Source organism: Nansenia antarctica, assembly GCF_963989245.1.
Source record: "Nansenia antarctica genome assembly, chromosome: 15".
Classification (NCBI taxonomy): domain Eukaryota; kingdom Metazoa; phylum Chordata; class Actinopteri; order Argentiniformes; family Microstomatidae; genus Nansenia; species Nansenia antarctica.
The window spans coordinates 22,973,920-22,993,421 of NC_137685.1; the positions used below are offsets into that span (position 1 = coordinate 22,973,920).

The 19,502-nt window shown below is 48.5% G+C and overlaps 1 protein-coding gene across 1 annotated transcript in view; it reads left to right on the forward strand.

Moving 5' to 3' along the window:
- arhgef10la (Rho guanine nucleotide exchange factor (GEF) 10-like a) overlaps positions 1-19,502 on the forward strand; it is a 123,451-nt gene that overhangs the window by 82,135 nt on the left and 21,814 nt on the right. The window contains exons 18-21 of the mRNA XM_080545679.1: positions 3,059-3,279; positions 6,623-6,780; positions 12,271-12,413; positions 18,049-18,220. Of these exons, the coding sequence (XP_080401805.1) occupies positions 3,059-3,279; positions 6,623-6,780; positions 12,271-12,413; positions 18,049-18,220 (694 nt within the window). The remainder of the gene's footprint in view (positions 1-3,058; positions 3,280-6,622; positions 6,781-12,270; positions 12,414-18,048; positions 18,221-19,502) is intronic.

Genomic DNA, 19,502 nt, shown 5'->3' on the forward strand with positions numbered 1-19,502 from the left:
AGAGAAGGGAGGGTGTGGGGGAGAGAAGGGAGGGTGTGGGGGAGAGAAGGGAGGGTGTGGGGGGGAGAAGGGAGGGTGTGGGGGAGAGAAGGGAGGGTGTGGGGGAGAGAAGGGAGGGTGTGGGGGAGAGAAGGGAGGGTGTGGGGGGGAGAAGGGAGGGTGTGGGGGGAGAGAAGGGAGGGTGTGGGGGAGAGAAGGGAGGGTGTGGGGGGAGAGAAGGGAGGGTGTGGGGGGAGAGAAGGGAGGGTGTGGGGGAGAGAAGGGAGGGTGTGGGGGAGAGAAGGGAGGGTGTGGGGGAGAGAAGGGAGGGTGTGGGGGAGAGAAGGGAGGGTGTGGGGGGAGAGAAGGGAGGGTGTGGGGGGAGAGAAGGGAGGGTGTGGGGGGAGAGAAGGGAGGGTGTGGGGGAGAGAAGGGAGGGTGTGGGGGAGAGAAGGGAGGGTGTGGGGGAGAGAAGGGAGGGTGTGGGGGGAGAGAAGGGAGGGTGTGGGGGGAGAGAAGGGAGGGTGTGGGGGGGAGAAGGGAGGGTGTGGGGGAGAGAAGGGAGGGTGTGGGGGAGAGAAGGGAGGGTGTGGGGGGAGAGAAGGGAGGGTGTGGGGGGAGAAAAGGGAGGATGTGGGGGGAGAGAAGGGAGGGTGTGGGGGAGAGAAGGGAGGGTGTGGGGGAGAGAATGGAGGGTGTGGGGGAGAGAAGGGAGGGTGTGGGGGAGAGAAGGGAGGGTGTGGGGGAGAGAAGGGAGGGTGTGGGGGGAGAGAAGGGAGGATGTGGGGGGAGAGAAGGGAGGGTGTGGGGGAGAGAAGGGAGGGTGTGGGGGAGAGAATGGAGGGTGTGGGGGAGAGAAGGGAGGGTGTGGGGGAGAGAAGGGAGGGTGTGGGGGAGAGAAGGGAGGGTGTGGGGGAGAGAAGGGAGGGTGTGGGGGAGAGAAGGGAGGGCGCGTGGGTAAGAGAAGGCTATAAAGACTATATTTATCTCGGGTCTCATTCACAGAGCTGTGTGTGACTCATCACCTCGGGAATCAATGTTGTCTGTCCAGTCGCAGTTCCTGTTTTGTACCTCTCTTTTTTTACAGGGTGGGAGGGAGGGGAGGTTGGGGGGGGGTGGCGGCGGGGTTGGGGGCAGCAGATGGTCACCTCTGTGTCCCACACAAGGGACAACAACACAGGTGAATGAATCATTTCGAGAAGAAAAAAAAAGCGTCTAACGCGTCACGTACACGAGTGTGTGCCGGGAGCCGCCTAATTGAGATTGCACAGAGTCGTAGGTTCGCCGGCTCCCTCTCTCCTCTCCTCCCCTGTATTGACATTGGCAGGCCTGACACAAGGCCAATATGAATGTGATTTGCCGAATCAACCCTCTATTCAGTCAGGCGCCGTGTGCCGTGCTGCAGCAGGAGGAGAGGCTTCTCCAGGGAGGTCTAGCTAGGGACCTCCAGTCTGTTTTTGATGATGATGTGAGCTTCACTCTCTTGTTTTGTGAGGATTTTTATATTCGATTTGGCCTTTAAAAAACAAAGAGGTTGGGGCGCTTAGGTGGCGTAGCGGGTTAAGCGTCGACCACGTAACCGCAGGGTCCCCGGTTAGATTCCGGGCCGCGGACATATCCTGCATGTCATCCCTTCTCTCTCTCTCTCACCCAGCCTTCCTGTCAAATCTCTACTATCTCTGTCACAATAAAAATGAAAATATGAGTGGGACTGCCCCACTCAGAAAAAATTACTTAAAAAAAAACTAAAAAAACAAACAAAGAGGTTGAGTGTTCTGTGGCCCGCTCAAAAGTATGTTGGGGAACAAGCTATTTGCCCCGAACCAGACTGGAGTACGTACTACTATGGTGCTGTGGGTCAAGGAGAGCCGGGGGGGGGGGGGGGGAAATGAACTAAGATCTTTATTAAATACAGTCATGTACCTGTTTGTTTAACCCTGACCTTGACACTAGTCGGGACGTTCCGTGAAGAACTGAAGAGCTTAATTTAAAAAAAGCTGTGTTGTTCATTTGCGAAGTCTTTGTTGATGTGACACGTCTCATGATCTTAATGTAATCAGGATTGATTACATCTTCAGGAATATGATAATTATGTAAACAAATACCATAACATTGTTACTGGCTTTACTGTGTCACCTTGAGAGAGAGAGCGAGAGAGAGAGAGGGTGTGTGTGTGTGGGGGAGGGGGGGGCGTTGTGGTGTATGACTTCATCTGCCATCTCTTGGATTTTTCATTGCGATTGAGTTTGTCATTTCTCATTCACTGAAGCACAGATCAATCACCATCTTAAAGAAAAGTTGATTGTCGAGCAATGGAAAGCCTTTCAAAGTCTGTTTTCAATCTCTCTGTTCTCCCCTGATGAAAAGATCCCGGAGTTTTAAAGAATTGTTTGATGTTCTGAGGATGACATTGTGAATCCATTATAGCCTGTGCTTTTTGAATTTAAGCTCTATTTAAAAGGGAGGGAGGACTACTAACAGACAAAGTGCTGCATAGTACATTTGATTTGATTAATTTAATAAATAAATTAATACATGTGATACATTAATTCGATTAAGGAAATTCGCAGTGAAGATGTTCTTTCGACCATCCTCTGGAATTCGATGGATTTCGACGCGGTCGTACGCAACATATTCATGACTCTGCGAATGGTTGAAGAGTCGGTCCAGTACTCAAGTTGTAAAAGAAAATCAGGGGGGATGGTGGATTTTATCATATGGGGACAATTTTAGCATCCCCACAGCGTCAGTGACTTCAGTGTCAGTGACTTGAGTGTCCCAGTGCCCACAGTATTTTACTCAATATGCGCTAAAACTATGTAAATGTTGAAATAGCAGTAATACCACGTTCATTGATAAAATGACATAAGGGATGGAAAGGGGGGGGGGGGGGGTGGCAGTTTTAGAAGGGGGATGATTTTGACCGTTTCTATTTCAGGAGGAATGCCATCCCTCCTCATCCCCCCTCATCCCCCCTCAACTCGAGTGCTGGTCTGGTCCAGTTCCCAGTGGTCGGGTCCAGTTCCCTCCACAGTACTACTGCTCGCTGACCTCTGACCCCTGTCGTGTGTGTTCCCAGGTGGCCAGCAGCGGAGGCGACGGCACCCAGGGCCAGCTGGAGATCTTCTCTCTGAACAGACCCACGCCGCGCTCCGTCAAGAGCCTCCAGCTGGGGGCGCCGGTGAGGTGTGTGGAGTACGTCCCGGAGCCCAGCCCGTCGGAGGACGCGGGGGAGGGTGGGGTCCTCCGGGCCGCCACGGGGACTGGCAACACCATCTGTGTGGGACTGGACGACGGAAGGTGAGATGGGGGGGGGAAGGGGGAAGGGGGGGGGGCTGTAGGTAGTGCCAGCATCTAATGATCACGGTTCGATCCCCGGCTCCTCCAGTCCACGTGTCGAGGTGTCCTCGGGCAAGACACTGAACCCTGAATTGCTCCCAATGAGCGGGCCAGCGCCTTGCATGGTAGCTTGCCGCATCGGTGTGTGAATGTGTGTGTGAAAGGGTGAATCTGGGGCCATTATCAAGCTCTTTGGAATAAGGTACATACTGTATAAGCTACAGTATATAAGTGCAGTCCATGAGACCAGTTTCTCTCTGAAATATCCAACATATCATAGCATATCATTCAGGTACAGTGTATCCTTACTCTCGACATGTAATACGATTTTCGTATTAAAGGAAAATGTCACTGATTGTCACCACGACTCAACAGCGAATGATTAGTGGGCTTTGTTGTCTAAATAGCCAAGAAAAGTAATAAAAACTAAAGTAACTAAAGCCAGAAAATAGCCTAAGGTGAGCCTAAAATAAGATGCATGTTGGTAAACACAAGTGATAGATATAATGGATTATGGATGTGAACAAACCAGGCAGTAGCTCATTCAGAAAGGATAACTTCACTCCTCCCTAAAGCATTTTTAAAAAAAAGCGATTACTCCCAAATACGCCACTCTGGGTAAAATCCTTACGTTTATTTATATAGCACAAAATGTACAACGACAAGAGCCGCCCAAAGTGCTTAACAGATAAAATATAAAGATAAAATACAGATTAAAGAAAACTGATAAAATAGAAAAATGCACTAAAAGCAAGGTGCAATACAAATAAAATGCAAAGAGTGCAGTGTCGGGAAGGCAGGCTTACCTCAGGTCAAAGGCCAGGGAGAAAATATGTGTTTTGACTAGTTTTTTTAAAAGCCTCCTTAGACAAGCGATACCTAGCTTTTGATCTCCAGAATGCATTTGGACGTTTTTTTTCACATGCCCAGTCGAGGATTTTGAGACGTCCCTTTAACGACTGTGATATTATTGATATCACCCCTTAACGACTGTGAAATGACTGAATTCATCACTGCTATCCTCTCTGCCAAGTCTCTTAGTCACAATGATATGATTACACCCTATTACTGTACGCTTTGGTCTTGTTCTACTTTGATTTGCAAAAACATATTTGCTTTTCGACGCTTGATCAACCCGTGGAATCACAGATGATTTTGGAGCATCACAGGGTGCATCACAGGGTGCCAGCTGTCCTGGCACCCCACTGGTGGAACAAGCTGTTGTCAGAACTGCAGTCACTACCTGTCTTCCACCGTGAATCGAAGACCCATCTCTTAATTATTATTTTTTTTTAAGTAATTTTTTCTGAGTGGGGCAGTCCCACTCATTTTTTTTTATTATTGTGACAGAGACAGTAGAGATTTGACAGGAAGGATGGGTGAGAGAGAGAGAGGGGATGACATGCAGGATATGTCCGCGGCCAGATTCGAACCGGGGACCCTGCGGTTACATGGTCAACGCTTAACCCACTACGCCACCTAAGCGCCCCTTCAGACTACATCTTGACTGTCCTTCCTAAAGACCTCTTCACCCCCCACTACCTCCTGTACAGTTTCTCTACTGTAAATAAATATATTTAAACAAAATCTTATAATAAAAATAAAGTAATTATTCCTTCCTCTAGCATTGTGACTGCGATTCCTCGTATAGATTAGTTTTTCTTATGATGACTGATGTATAGATAAAATGCACTCGACAAAATGTACTTGTTGTAAGTTGCTTTGGATAAAGGTGTCTGCTAAATGTCTAAAATGTAAATGTGAAATGTAATGTAGCCTTTCCGACCCTGGAGACAAAGATCACAGTTTCTTATTTTGGCATCCAATATATTATATAACTCATTTCCACTGCATACAGTAGTTTAATCTCAGTCTCTGTCACAGTTATAGTGACTGCATTAACTCCCTCAGAATGAGGAAACAGACTCCGTGCATTTGAGTCCACATTTCTCATACCCGTTTAGTTGGGTTTGGTATGTGATTGTCTTGCTTATTTATTTTGAGACCTGTATAACATTAAATTGGTTTGTTTGTGCTGACTTGTATATGTACAGTATGTGCTGGGAGGATAGCAGGAAAGAGAGCACACAGTATTAAATATAGTACAATTTCAACATTTGTTTTAGCACACAATAGACTGTCAACTCTGGGGCTTGTTAACATTTTCTTCTGTAGAAACAAAAGAAAACAATTCTTCCAAAGGTGTGCATTTGTCATCGTAGAATATCTTGAAAAAAAAATGCACCCTACATTCAGATGGCATATAAGACACATGACTGAGCGCTTGCACATACACAATGCTTTAGCTCCAAAATGCACAGTTAAATCAACCTGCATGGAAACTAGGTGTTCTGTCATTATAAATGATGCTCATTCATCATGTTGGCTGTTCATGTTGCCCAAGTATTCTAGTGTATGGTAGTATATGGTAGTGCTATGGTAGTATATATTGCTTTTATACAACAGTTAGTTCGGACCAAGTCATTTGATTGGACAAGAGGCATTCCATGAGTGCTGATATACAGTATAACAGCACTGGGACTTTTAACTATATGTATCACTCCGCCGCACAGATGTTCTACTAAATGACCGTTAATTAGACTACATTGTTTGTGTTCAGGTTACTAGGCAACAGTCCATTTGAAGTTCAGTTGCGGAACAATTTTTATTTTATTTTTATGATTAAATAAACAAACAAATCATAATCTGTTGTCGCTTATTACTGTTAACTAATAAATCGTGCTGTAGAACTGTTGTATAAAAGCAATATCACACTCAAGGTCGGTACTCTGCCTGCGGCCTCGTACCTACAACCGAATCACAGCCGTGCTGATATTCAGTATAACACACTCCCTCTCGTGTAATATTGCGTAAGTATACAGCAGCCCACAGCATCCTGTGGGAGGTGCATCTCAAATTAGAATTAGAATATCGTGGAAATGTTCATTTCTTTCCGTACTTTAATTCAAAAAGTGAAGCTTTTATATATTCTAGATTCATTACACATAAAGTGAACTATTTCAAGCCTTTTTTGTTTTAATGTTGATGATTATGGCTTACAGCTCATGAAAATCTAAAATCCAGTACCTCAAAATATTGGAATATTACATATGTTTTTTAAGAAAAAAAGATTTATCAAACAGAAATGTTGACCTTCTGAAAAGTATAATGAACTTTTCCACGATACAAATCTTTTTTTAGATGCACCGGTATATCGCCCTTAAAACAAGTTTCCTCAGTATCGTAGTGTGTGGTGGTGTATACAGAAGCCTACTGCCCTGTGACGCAGGTCTTCTTTCTCCAGTATCCTGGTGTACGGGAGTGTGGACACAGCAGCTCAGTGCCTCTTGACTCTGCGTACCCCAGAGGGCTGCCCGGTCCTCTGCCTCAAGCACTCGTCCAGCTTCCTGTTCTGTGGCCTGAGGAACGGGTCCGTTACGGTGTACGGGCGCAGTCACGGAGGTAAGGTTCACTTTAAGATTCTCCTTCTCACCTTTAAGGCTCTCCATAACCTAGCACCCTCATACCTCTCTGAACTCCTTCTTACTCACACTCCCTCCCGTAGTCTCAGATCCTCCTCTGCCTACCAACTTGTCATCCCTTCTGCCCGCCTAACTACTATGGGGTCTAGAGCCTTTAGCCGCTCTGCTTCCCGCCTCTGGAACTCTCTGCCACCCAACTTACACAATATTGACACTCTCACCACTTTCAAATCCCGTCTTAAAACACACCTTTTCACAATGGCTTACTTGGTTTAATCTCATGTATTTTGTTTGTTGTTATATCTGATTTTGCTGTTTTTATCTCATTTTGCTTTGTTGATTTTAATGTTTTGATATGCGGTTTTAAACTGTCTGTAAGGTGTCCTCGAGAGCCTTGAAAGGCGCCCATAAATAACATTTATTATTATTATTATTATTATTATTATTATTATTAAGGTCCTCTCAACCGCCCTCACACGGTCCTTGTCTTGTCTTCAGGGTGGGATTTTAGTCGAATGGGCTTTCCTTGTAACTCCAGTCAAAACCGCAATGCTACGACTGTTTCCACATCTATGGTAGTACTTCGTGCTAAAGAATAAAGTAGAAGCCGCGCACTCTCGTTCCAGATGCAAAAGGTGTGGATTTATTGACAAAGGCTACGGCCGAAACCGTTGTCAATAAATATACACTTTTTGCATCTGGAACGAGAGTGTGCGGCTTCTCATATATCAATACTGTACTTCATGCTGTCACTAAGCAAACATACTGCACATATATATACTGTACTTTGTGCTGTCACTAAGCAAACATACGGTACATATTTATACTGTACTTTGTGCTGTCACTAAGCAAACATAGTGTACATATTTATACTGTACTTTGTGCTGTCACTAAGCAAACATACTACACATATCAATAATGTACTTCGTGCTGTCACTAAGCAGACTGTAGAAAGCAATACTGTCATTTTAGGGCATTTCCATTGTGCTGTAGCAAGACTATGGTGACATGCAGTTACAGAAGCAAATACATGAATAACAAATTCAATTAAATGAATTAATAACAAATTGTGTCATGTGGCTAATGCTCTTACAGATAATTGATATTAGTTCAGGTAATCATTTCATTCGCTTATTAACCTACTGTAGGAATAGAATCAAGCGTTGTATTTCATTGCATGAAATGGAGTCTCATTGAAACGGAGATGGTATTTAGGTTATTAAAAGATTTTCTAATTGTGTATGGGGAACAAAAAAGGCTTTCGACGGAGTAATCCAATCAAATTAACAGAGCAAATTAGTTGTATTGTTTCCGTGTTTCCATGTGTACATCTATCAAGCTCTTTATCAAAAGCCCGTGGATGCTTTTTCTTCTGCTATGAACGCCTCAGTGAACGTGTGAGAAATGTAATTTCTGTCAAACGTCCCGCCCGCTCTTAGAGACGAGTGATGTGTTGTGTGTGAGAGGGATTTTCAGGGAGGGATTCCACCTAGCGAGTGCATTTGTAAAAGCATATTAATGTTGTTGGAACCCCCCCCCCCCCCCTTGGGGACAATCTCCCTAAAAGCCCTTCTTACCTTCTTATGCATCCTTGGTGATTCTCACTCATAGCGTAAGTGTGAGGTGAGAAACACTTGCAGTCACCAGACTGTGGTGTGCTGTGCTGTGGTCAGTCAGGCATGACTCATGGCATGAGGCCAGGAGCTGAGCAGCATCTGAACAGCAATCCCCACTCTCCACAGCCACCCCCGCTTTCCACAGCCAGCCAGCCGGCGAGACTACACTAGTTCTATCTATCCCCAAGTTGGGTAGCCGGGTCTCACAGGGTCTCAGCTTCTCACAGTACCATGTACCAAAGCGTTCACCTCTTCCTCCACCCCCCTCTCCCTCTTCCTCCACCCCCTAGGGCTCTCACCTCCACCCCCCTCCCCATCCCCTAGTGCTCTCACCTCCAGCCCCCTCCCCCTGCCTCCACCCCCTAGTGCTATCACCACCCCCTCCCCCTTCCTCACCCCCTAGTGCTCTCACCTCCACCACCCCCTCACCTCCACCCCCCCTTCCTCACCCCCGTTTCCCTTCCTCCACCCCCTAGTGCTCTCACCTCCACCACCCCCTCATCTCCACCCCCCCTTCCTCACCCCCGTTCCCCTTCCTCCACCCCCTAGTGCTCTCACCTCCACCACCCCCTCTCCCTCCCTCACCCCCTAGTGCTCTCACCTCCCTCACCTCCCTCCCCTCCCTCACCCCCTAGTGCTCTCACCTCCACCCCCGCCCTCCCCTCCCTCACCCCCTAGTGCTCTCACCTCCACCCAAGCAGAAAGAATGATTAATTACGCGAGGGGGGCTGCGTGCCGATTAAATATTACTATTCATGTTGTGTAAAAAAATAGAAAAAGTGAAAAAAGAGAAAGAGACACAGGGAAATGCTCTGGAGGAGTGTTTGGTGCCAGGCGATGTTTGTGCGTTATTCACAGCTGTTAAAGATTCATGCTCCTGAATGGCACACTATGGAAAAACACTACTGCCGGAGTGAAAAAAAATACCAAGCTCTGAGATGGAATTTTTCCATCAAAAAAGCATATGAATACATTGAACACATTGTTGCTAACTGGAAAAAAATCGTTTTTTCTCTCTCTCCCATACATGGATTCAGAAGTGGAACTGTAACCGTTACTGAGTTTTTGGCAGGGGCTTCTGTTCAGGAACGTAATTTGGATGAGTGGTTGGAAGTGGAGGCAGTGGTTCAGGTTTAAAGTGCTTGAGCACTTTTGGTTTCCTTTGTGGTGCACAATGTTGAGGAGTGGTCGAGGTTTAAAGTGGTTGAGCTTTGTCGGTTTTCTTTGTGGTGCACACGGTGTAGCCGTGGGGAGAGGGGCCGCTGGGATGGCCGTGGCCAGGGCTGGACTGGCCATCTGGCATACCGGGCATTTGCCCGGTGGGCCGCGGTAGTTTTGGGCCGAGCCGACTGGCCAAAATAAATAAATAAAAAAAAAAAAATGTATTATTTATTTTTTTACCAGCCGGCCCGGCCGAAAGCTACCATCGAACGGCCCATAAATCGAAAGCTACCATTGAACGGCCCATAAATCGGGGACAGCGGCCCATTGGCCAATTTTCTGTACAGACACTGGGCTGGCCCAGTCAACAGAGAGAAGGGGGGGGGGGGGGGGGGGGGTCAGGGGTCACGCACGCACGCAGCACCAAACCTCCGTCTCAGTTTCGCCGTAGTTTTGGCCAGAGCCGGCCGGCAAAATAAATTTAGTTAGCCTGGATAGTTACTAGATAGATACTGAGAGAGATGGAGCGCAAAAGCACACTAAAACGGAAGGGAGGCTGGGAAAAACTTAGGGAGAAAAACAAGAAGAAACTCGAGGCAGATGCTGCCAATTGTGTAAACATTAGGGACATGTTTGCTGCACCCTCAAGTTTACCACAGCAGCAACCGGTTGAAGAGGAGGCTGGCAGGGAGGAGCGGGAGCAGGGTACAGATACAGAGGATAGAGAGGATACAGAAGAAGCGGGGCCGAGTCAGCCTGTAACCGTTGACCCGGTAAGGAAAATATAGGTAGCTGTGTAGGGGTGTAACGGATCGCCCCCCACGGTTCGGCACGCATGTGTACCACGGATCAATTGCAAAATGTAACCAAGTAATAATATTACTTAATATTAGTTAATATCCCTTGTAAATCACAATGTAGAGTTGCCATGAAAAGATAGACGCGACAGTTGCGTGCTTTGTTTTACTCTAAAGCACAATGATAGGTTGATAATGGAAAAAAAAATCTAGAACAACAAGGCTGCGTTCGTAAATTCGCTCTGGAATCTGATCACTGAGTACACTGGTCTACTTGCACTGGTACCATTGCTTACTGTATGTAGTCGTCTTTGTAGTGGTTTGGGGGAATACTACAGTTTGTCATATGACTGTACAGCACAGTATATAAGACGAGTATATAAGGCAAGTATTTTTGTGCTGGTGTCTGGTGGGTGTGGTCCGACCGATTGGGGTGGGCCTGTCTGGGCCAAAAATGCCAGGGCCTAATTTTTGTCCCAGTCCAGCCCTGGCCGTGGCATCTGCATGGGGGCCTGAGGGACGTTTAGAAGAGAGAGTGAATTTGAAAAGGTGGAAGAATGACATTTAGAACACGCCAGGCAATTAACCTGGGCAAGTCAAAGAGGCATTGTGAAGTTATTCTGGAATTGAAAGCCACGAAATAAACAACTCCAAATGTTAATTAAACGGCTGGTTGCACTTCCTCCTTCTAATTTAGCTTCATTAACGCACTTGCAAAAAGGAATCGCTTATATAACACGTTTCATAATGCAGGTGCCGTGGCTGATGCAACGTGTGGCCGTGATTAAAAACTCGAAAGAAAAAAGGGGGTCTGCTTCGTTTTCACATTGATGAAGAAAAAACGAGCTTCGGATAAAAGAAGTTTAGACTGCAGATTAAAATGTTCGGCAGACTTAATAGCGTGTGGGTGTTCGGGGAAAGGGAGTGCATTATTCTCGTGTGTTCAATAATTACATAACGCCGTGGAGCTATTTTGGAACGTTTGTCAAACAACCACCAGGATAAGTTGCACCGGAATAAGGAGAAGACGTGAAGTTTAATTGCCTTGCTGAAGGCAACAGCTGCTGAATCACCCAGCGCCATACTGCGTATTGAAATGGCAAAGTGTTGCGTGTGTTTTAAAAACATTATCATAAGCTGGTGATTACAAGTTAAATGTCTCTATGGGGTTGTTTCAACACAGCTCATGTTGCACATTTGACAGGATGAGTCTTCAAACTGTGTGCTCTAGACGCTACAGGATTTTTCGGTTTCATTTCACCCCTAACCCTTGTTCTAAAATTAGCGCTCACCAGCCAAAATATACCCCTCGATATACTTGACAGAGAGGGACACGCCGCCTCAATCCCATGAGTACAATCTTATTTTGTTCACGTTTGCTGGCCTTAAACTGAGTTCTGTGTGCTCTAATGAGTTAAGAAATGGATTAACGGGGGCGCTTAGGTGGCGTAGCGGGTTAAGCGTTGACCATGTAACCGCAGGGTCCCCGGTTCGGTTCCGGCCGGGGACATATCCTGCATGTCATCCCTCCTCTCTCTCTCACCCATCCTTCCTGTCTAAATCTCTACTGTATCTGTCAATAAAAATGAAAAATATGAGTGGGACTGCCCCACTCAGAAAAAAGAAAAAAGAAATGGATTAACATGATATCATGAACCATTCAGTCAACACTTAAGCCAAAAGCGCTGTAGCGTCTCTTAAAAGATCCCTTTTCTAAGGTGTTCCGTAGTGTACTACATACTGTAGCTGTTCTCAGGTAAGTCTATAGACAGTGTGCATTGCAAAGCTTAAATATGACGTATACCTGTGCTGTCCTCAGGTGGCCTGTGGGACCCAGGCTCCTGCAGGAGTGTGTGTGTCGGCGCCGAACATGACGTATACCTGTGCTGTTCTCAGGTGGCCTGTGGGACCCAGCCTCCTGCAGGAGTGTGTGTGTGGGCGCGGAGCCGCTCCGGACCCTGCTGGTGCTGGACGAGTCTGTGTGGGCCAGCTGTGCCAATTCGGTCACCGTCGTCGAGGGCTCCAGCCTCGCCACTCAGGTAGGCCAACCATGACCCCCCCCTCCCCTCCCCCCACCCACCCCCCACCCCTCACCACCTCACCACTCAGGTAGGCCATCCATGACCCCCCCCCCCCCCCCACCAACACACACCCACCCCCCACCCCTCACTACCTCACCACTCAGGTAGGCCAACCATGACCCTCCCCCTCCCCCCACCAACCCACACCCACCCCCCACCCCTCACCACCTCACCACTCAGGTAGGCGATCCATGACCACCCCCTCCCCCCCACCAACCCACACCCATCCCCCACCCCTCACCACTCAGGTAGGCGATCCATGCCCCCCCCCCTCCCCCCACCAACCCACACCCACCCCCCACCCCTCACCACCTCACCACTCAGGTAGGCCAACCATGACCCCCCCCTCCCCCCCACCAACCCACACCCATCCCCCACCCCTCACCACTCAGGTAAGCGATCCATGCCCCCCCTCCAACCCACACCCATCCCCCACCCCTCACCACTCAGGTAGGCGATCCATGCCCCCCCCCCTCCCCCCACCAACCCACACCCACCCCCCACCCCTCAGGTAGGCGATCCATGCCCCTCCCCCCACCAACCCACACCCACCCCCCACCCCTCACCACCTCACCACTCAGGTAGGCCAACCATGACCCCCCCCTCCCCCCCACCAACCCACACCCATCCCCCACCCCTCACCACTCAGGTAAGCGATCCATGCCCCCCCTCCAACCCACACCCATCCCCCACCCCTCACCACTCAGGTAGGCGATCCATGCCCCCCCCCTCCCCCTCCCCCCACCAACCCACACCCATCCCCCATCCCTCACCACCTCACCACTCAGGTAGGCCAACCATGCAACCCCCCACCCCCTCTACCCCCCCCCCTCCTCTACAGACCCCCTTTCCCACCATCTCCAGGCCAAAGCCAGTGCCTACTACTACCCAGCCAGATGTGTGTGTACGTGTCGCTCCCAGCTCTCCTTCTTCCTACCCAGCCCCCCCCCCCCTGGAGATCTCAGCTTAGCCAGGCGAGTGACCACGCGTAGGGTGAGACAGGGTTCCGTTTCACCGCCTCACCGCGTCTCCTCCTCAGACTCGGTTCTGCGCTCGGGTCAGCGGTCTGGTCTCTCCTCGGCTGGGTCGCTCCTCGCTTAACCTCCTCCTCCTCCCGACTAACGTCGGAGGGCCCAGGAGGGCCGACTTCACGGGAGCTGCAGGGCGGAACGGTGATCAGGGAAGCGGGGGGGGGGGGGGGGGGTGTGTGGTGGTGGTGGTGAGTGGTGGTGGTGAGTGGAGGACGGTGGTGGTTTGTGGTGGGGGGGGGTGACCCTTTAACTCAGAGCCGGTGTGCACTGCGGGGTCACTCTCACTCAAAGTCACTCCTCTCCCCCTCAGTTGTCTCCCCCTACACCGCCCCGAAGTTAGAGCGGCGCTGCTTCTTGTCAGCCTTGTTCCCCCCCCCCCCCCCCCCCCCCCCCTCCCTCCGCTTAGAATCAATGATCCCTGATGGAGCCGCCGGTCCTCTCGTAGTTGTTGACGCTGAGTTGTGCTGAGTTGTTGCGTGCCGGAAACCCCCGGCTCCAGGCAGAGCAGCACATAAGAGCGGAAATGAGCCTCCGCCGCTCGGTCGACAGAGGAGGCGCAGGAGGAGCAGGATGTGCAGGGCGACGGGCATAAGCATCCCTGCACCAGCCTCACCTCAGCAGGGCGGTAGGCCAGGGGAGGCAGAACCATTGATTAGTGTTGACAGGAGAGGCAGGCCTGGTCCCCCCACCTCCCCTCCCTCCCGTTCTCCATCTCCAGTCCAGCAGAGAGGGACATATGTCCCCCCCCCCCTGCACTCCCCCTCATACTGTACACAAACCCCTCACTCCCCACCTCCACACACTCCCCCTCTCCCCCCTTCACACTCTGCCCCAGACACCCCCCTACCCCCCCCTCCCCCCACCCCTCTCCACACTGGCCCTGAGTGTGGACTTGGATGTGCGTGCGTCTCTCCCTAAGATCACACGGCCACCTCATCACCTAATGTAATGAAGGACTAACGATCTGTTGAGCCCCGGGGCTTTATCTCTGGGGGTGCAGCTGGCCTGTTCGGCTCCCCTCGGCTGATGAAGGACTTAGGGGGTGCGGGAGGGTGTCTGTGACACAGTAGTGCTAGGGTGTGAAAGGCCATATTGCCACTGTCACGCTTGGCCGCCCCGCTCTCGTCTCTGTAAGCAAGGCAGGGTTCAGACCACTAATACTCGGGTGACAGTTGGGTGAACACTAGCTGCCCTCACTTGTCCTGCATGTCACAGCGAGGATAGAATGTTCACTACCCTTATCCGTTACACGCATGTGCGGTGGAAGCCTTACCAAAATACGGGCTTTCCGGATAATACCACAATAACATCACCTTAGCCATCCAACCAACCTCTTCATTGAACATAAACTGTTTAGTCAGCTAATTGTTGTCTTTTGAATATGCCATTGTTTTTGATATTGCCATTACAGGATAACTGTAACTGTTGTATGTTGTTTTTGTCTGAATGAGGAGTAAAGCTACAAATGAATTGCCCCCCAGTGGGATCAATAAAGTTGTCTGAATCTGAATCGGAATGTGAATCTGAATCAAACTGTAATTAATTCAACAACATTGTATTAAGCGGCTGCGTAACACGTTAGAGTTGGCAACGGTTAAAACATGATGCCACATCGACTGTAGGTATCCCAGAAGGCCTTCCAGGTGGCACTCAACATATGCCAGACAAGATGGCATCCAACAATGTCATCACAACATGTCAGTAAAGCAATTAGCCTGGCAGGTTAGGCCCAGATCACTTGACGGAGAAGCCCAACGATTCACTCACCCCACCCCTCGCCCTTCCCCACTCTGTCACAGTCAGGATGTTCTTAAAGCTCCCAACTCATTTGAATAATGGGTTATGAAGGTGAAATCTCAGCTTTTTTGGGACGTATTGTTAGAGACGCGCCTGGCCTTCATTCCCGGGGCGGGGAGAGACATCCACTGCCGAGGAGACAATTAAACGAGGAGAGACATCAAAGCGTTCTCTCTCCTCTCTCTGCTCCCTCTTCTCAAACAAAGGAGGTCCCTCTGGCAAGGCCACACTAACAGGTGGTAATCCCTCGTCCGCCGGTGCACGGCGGTGGTGGGGGGCTCCCCATCCCATCCCTGCTCCTCACCCCTCTCTCTCTCGTTCTCTCACTAATCCCCGTCCCCCGTCCCCCGACTTGCAAAGCGAGAGTGATAGGGGCTGGGGGGTGCTGGGAGACGGTGCCAACGCCAGCCCCCGTCACGCTGGCGGACCTCGGGTGGGGGTGGCGGTGTGTGTAGCCGTGATAAGGAGCGGCGGCACTTCCTCAGCCACTCATTTAAGGAGTGTGTGTGCCCCAGACCCTGCTTAGAAGAGATGGAGGCTTTGGGGGATGTTGTTCTCTGACACCATACAAAAGGACCTTGTTTATCGAGAGAGAGAGAGAGAGAGAGACAGAGAGAGAGAGAGAGAGAGAGAGAGAGGGAGAGAGACAGAGAGAGAGAGACAGAGAGAGAGAGAGAGACAGAGAGAGAGAGAGAGAGAGAGAGACAGAGAGAGAGAGAGAGAGAGAGAGAGAGAGGAGAGAGACAGAGAGAGAGACAGAGAGAGAGAGAGAGAGAGAGAGAGAGAGAGAGAGAGAGAGAGAGAGAGAGAGAGAGAGGGAGAGAGAGAGAGAGAGGCACACAGAGACAGAGAGGACAGCCAGAGAGAAAGAGATGGAGAGAGAGACACTCACACAGACACACAGACAGAGAGGACAGACAGAGAGAAAGAGAGAGAGAGAGAGGCACACACAAACAGAGAGAGACAGAGAGAAGGACAGACAGAGAGAGAGAGAGAGAAAGAGAAAAAGGGAGGGAGAGAGAAAGAGACAGAGAGAGAGAGAGACACACACATACAAACACAGAGAGACAGAGAGGACAGTAAGAGAGAGAGGGTGGGTAGAGAAAGAGGGAGAGAGAGATAGACACAACATTGGGGGAACAACAACAATGCAACACAGTGATCCTGCTGTTGTCCCAGGGATCTCCCTTTAGACGAGAGTGTTAGTTGGGCCACCCCTTGTTTTGGGGGAAATATCCCCAAATGGATCATGTGACCTATATAGAAATAGGTCATTATGTCATACTGTAGTCTGTGATGACGGTAGGCATGGAAAAAATATCGATGTCCAAAACAAACCGATTTTCCACAAAGAATCTGAGCTTGCAGATCATATAAAGATGAGGTGTTGCTGAACTGTTTCTTCAGGTTGGTGACCTGAAATACAGAAAACATGCCTCTTTCCATGTACCCTGAGGCTTACCCTCTATGGTCAATTTGCCTGGGGTAAAGTGCGCCAAGAGTTTAGGGCAAGCTATATTTTCAAAACTGTTATGCAGACAGAATACTATATTTCCCTTGACGTAGTGATGCTGAATGTAAAATTGGGGCGGCTGTGGCGCAGGAGGTAGAGTCGCCTCCTAATGATCACAAGGTTGGCAGATCGGTGGTTCGAGCCCCGGCTGGCCACATGTCGAAGTGTCCTTGGGCAAGACACTGAACCCCAACATTGCTCCCAGTGAGCGGGCTGGCGCCTTGCATGACAGCTTGCCGCCATTGGTGTGTGAATGTGTGTGTGAATGTGAATGTGTGTGTGAATGGGTGAATGAGAGGCCGATGTAAAGCGCTTTGGAGCAGAAAAAAAGGCGCTATATAAGTGCAGTCCATTTACCATTTAAAATTGGCTCAACTTACCCCACTCTCCCCTACAATAGCTGCACTGTGGGTTGGCTTAAAACACACCTTTTTAGCCTGGATTTCTATCTAGTGTTTATCTCAACTTGCCCTTTTACTGTGCAAGTAAAAGCCTTTTCTTATCTCCTATTTCTTGTTTTATTGTGTTGTATTTTAGCCATTTCTTATCTCCTGTCTTGTTTTATCGTGCTGTGTTTTATTTATTCATTTTAATGTTCAGCACTTGGAGTTGCATTCGATGTATGACTTGTGCTATATAAATATGTTATATGGTTAGCTAGGTTTAGAGAGGGAGAGAGTGTTGGTTAGCTAGGTTCAGGGAGAAAGGGAGAGAGAGAGTGTGGGTTGGCTAGGTTCTGACAGAGGGGGAGGGCTGGTTAGCTAGGTTCAGAGGGAAAGAGGGAAAGAGAGAGGGAGATGATTGGTTAGCTTGGTTCAAACGGAGAGCGTTGGTTAGCTAGGTTCATAGGGAGAGCATTGGTTGGCTAGGTCCAAAGTTGGGGAGCTTTGCTTCCATCATTTGAATGAAGTAAAAATAGCTGTGATATTACTGACATCATAATCAACGAGACTACAATTATGTTCTACACATGGAGCAAATGACAGGGCCAAATGGTGCCAAGAGTAATGATAGAGGACCAATTACAGAGTGTAACGATGGCGTTATAGAAAACACCATACATGTACTGTATCTCATTCACACAATTAATGTTAAACTTGGTTTATGGGCGGGCCAATTCTTCTCACTTACTGCATTTCGTAAGAAATTAATTATCAACAAGTACGTGTAAGTACGATGTCCCATCTGTCATTCTATCATGGCCGTGATGATGTATCTCACTGACTCCCCCCCCCCCTCTTTCCCATCCCAGAGGTTTGAGGTGCACCCAGATCCCATGGTGAGCGTGGCACACATGGTGCGGGCTGGCGGAGGGGTGTGGATGGCTTTCTCCGAGGGCTCTTCCATCCGCCTGTTTCACACTGAGACACTGGAACATCTGCAGGAGATCAACATCTCAACACGAGCATCCCTGCAGAACCCAGGTACAGCACAGCACAACACAGGTTTTCCTTAACCAGCATAACACAACACAACACAACAAAGGCTTTCCTTAACCAGCATAACACAACACAACACAACACAACAAAGGCTTTCCTTAACCAGCACAACACAACGCAACACAACACAACAAAGGCTTTCCTTAACCAGCATAACATAACACAACACAACACAACACAGGCTTTCCTTAACCAGCACAATGCAACACAACACAGCCTTGTGCCAGGCATCTGTGTAATGCCTCACTGTAATGGTGACAGTCCATTCCTGGATGTTCGAGAGGCATTTCAAAAAACACATAAATCTATTGTTGCCTCTTATGGCATCAGTTCTAACGCCTTCTCCCAGTCGCTCTAGTGTTATACAATACTTCCACTTGATCACATTTTTCTTCAAGTGCATGTAAATGCATGCGGCTGGCGCGCTGTATTACTGGGGCTAGGGGGAAAACATATGTGACAAGGTCGGATGACAAATTCCCCAAGTAGGGCAAGGTCATTTTTCTGTTTTTTTACAGATTCTGAATTGTAATTGGCAGATTGTAAGCTTTCAAATAATGTGTCATACATTGAAGTCTGAAGTTGAAGAAGTTATGCGTATTTTAATGTGATGATGTGAATGGCTTTGTTGGAAAAAATGGAGAAAAACATATCTGTGTGTATGCATTTGTCATTATTGTCCATAATGCATCTAGTGGGACTTCGGTGTAGTTCCTTCCCATCCCATCTGGGCATCAAGGCTGTAATAAAAATAGAAGACAGTACATTTAAAATGATTGCCCACTGTTACCAACACACTATTTTTACGAAATACTACTATGTTGATCAAATATAATTGCTAATACAATGACAATGACAAATACCTGAAGTGCTGGTGACTCACCTTGGTCTCATCTCTCAGAACCTCTCAACTTCATCATTCTGTAACAAAAATTTCAGGTCAGAAGTGTGGACACTTCTACAGTGTAGGCTTGCATGCTTTCCATAGACTCTCATAAACATAGTGTACTGTACTTGTTGAAGTCATCCTGTACTGTAAGAAGTAGGCTAGTGAAATCATTTCAATCCAAAGTATTATTCTACAGAGAATCTACAAATCAATGAATGAATCATAATTTGTTATTCCACACAACATTACTGTTCATTACAAAATAATTTACCTTTTCTATAATCTATTATATCTCTAACAAAGCTAGCTAGCTAACACTTGTTTGGCTAGCGTAGTAAACACACACACACACACACACACACACACACACACACACAC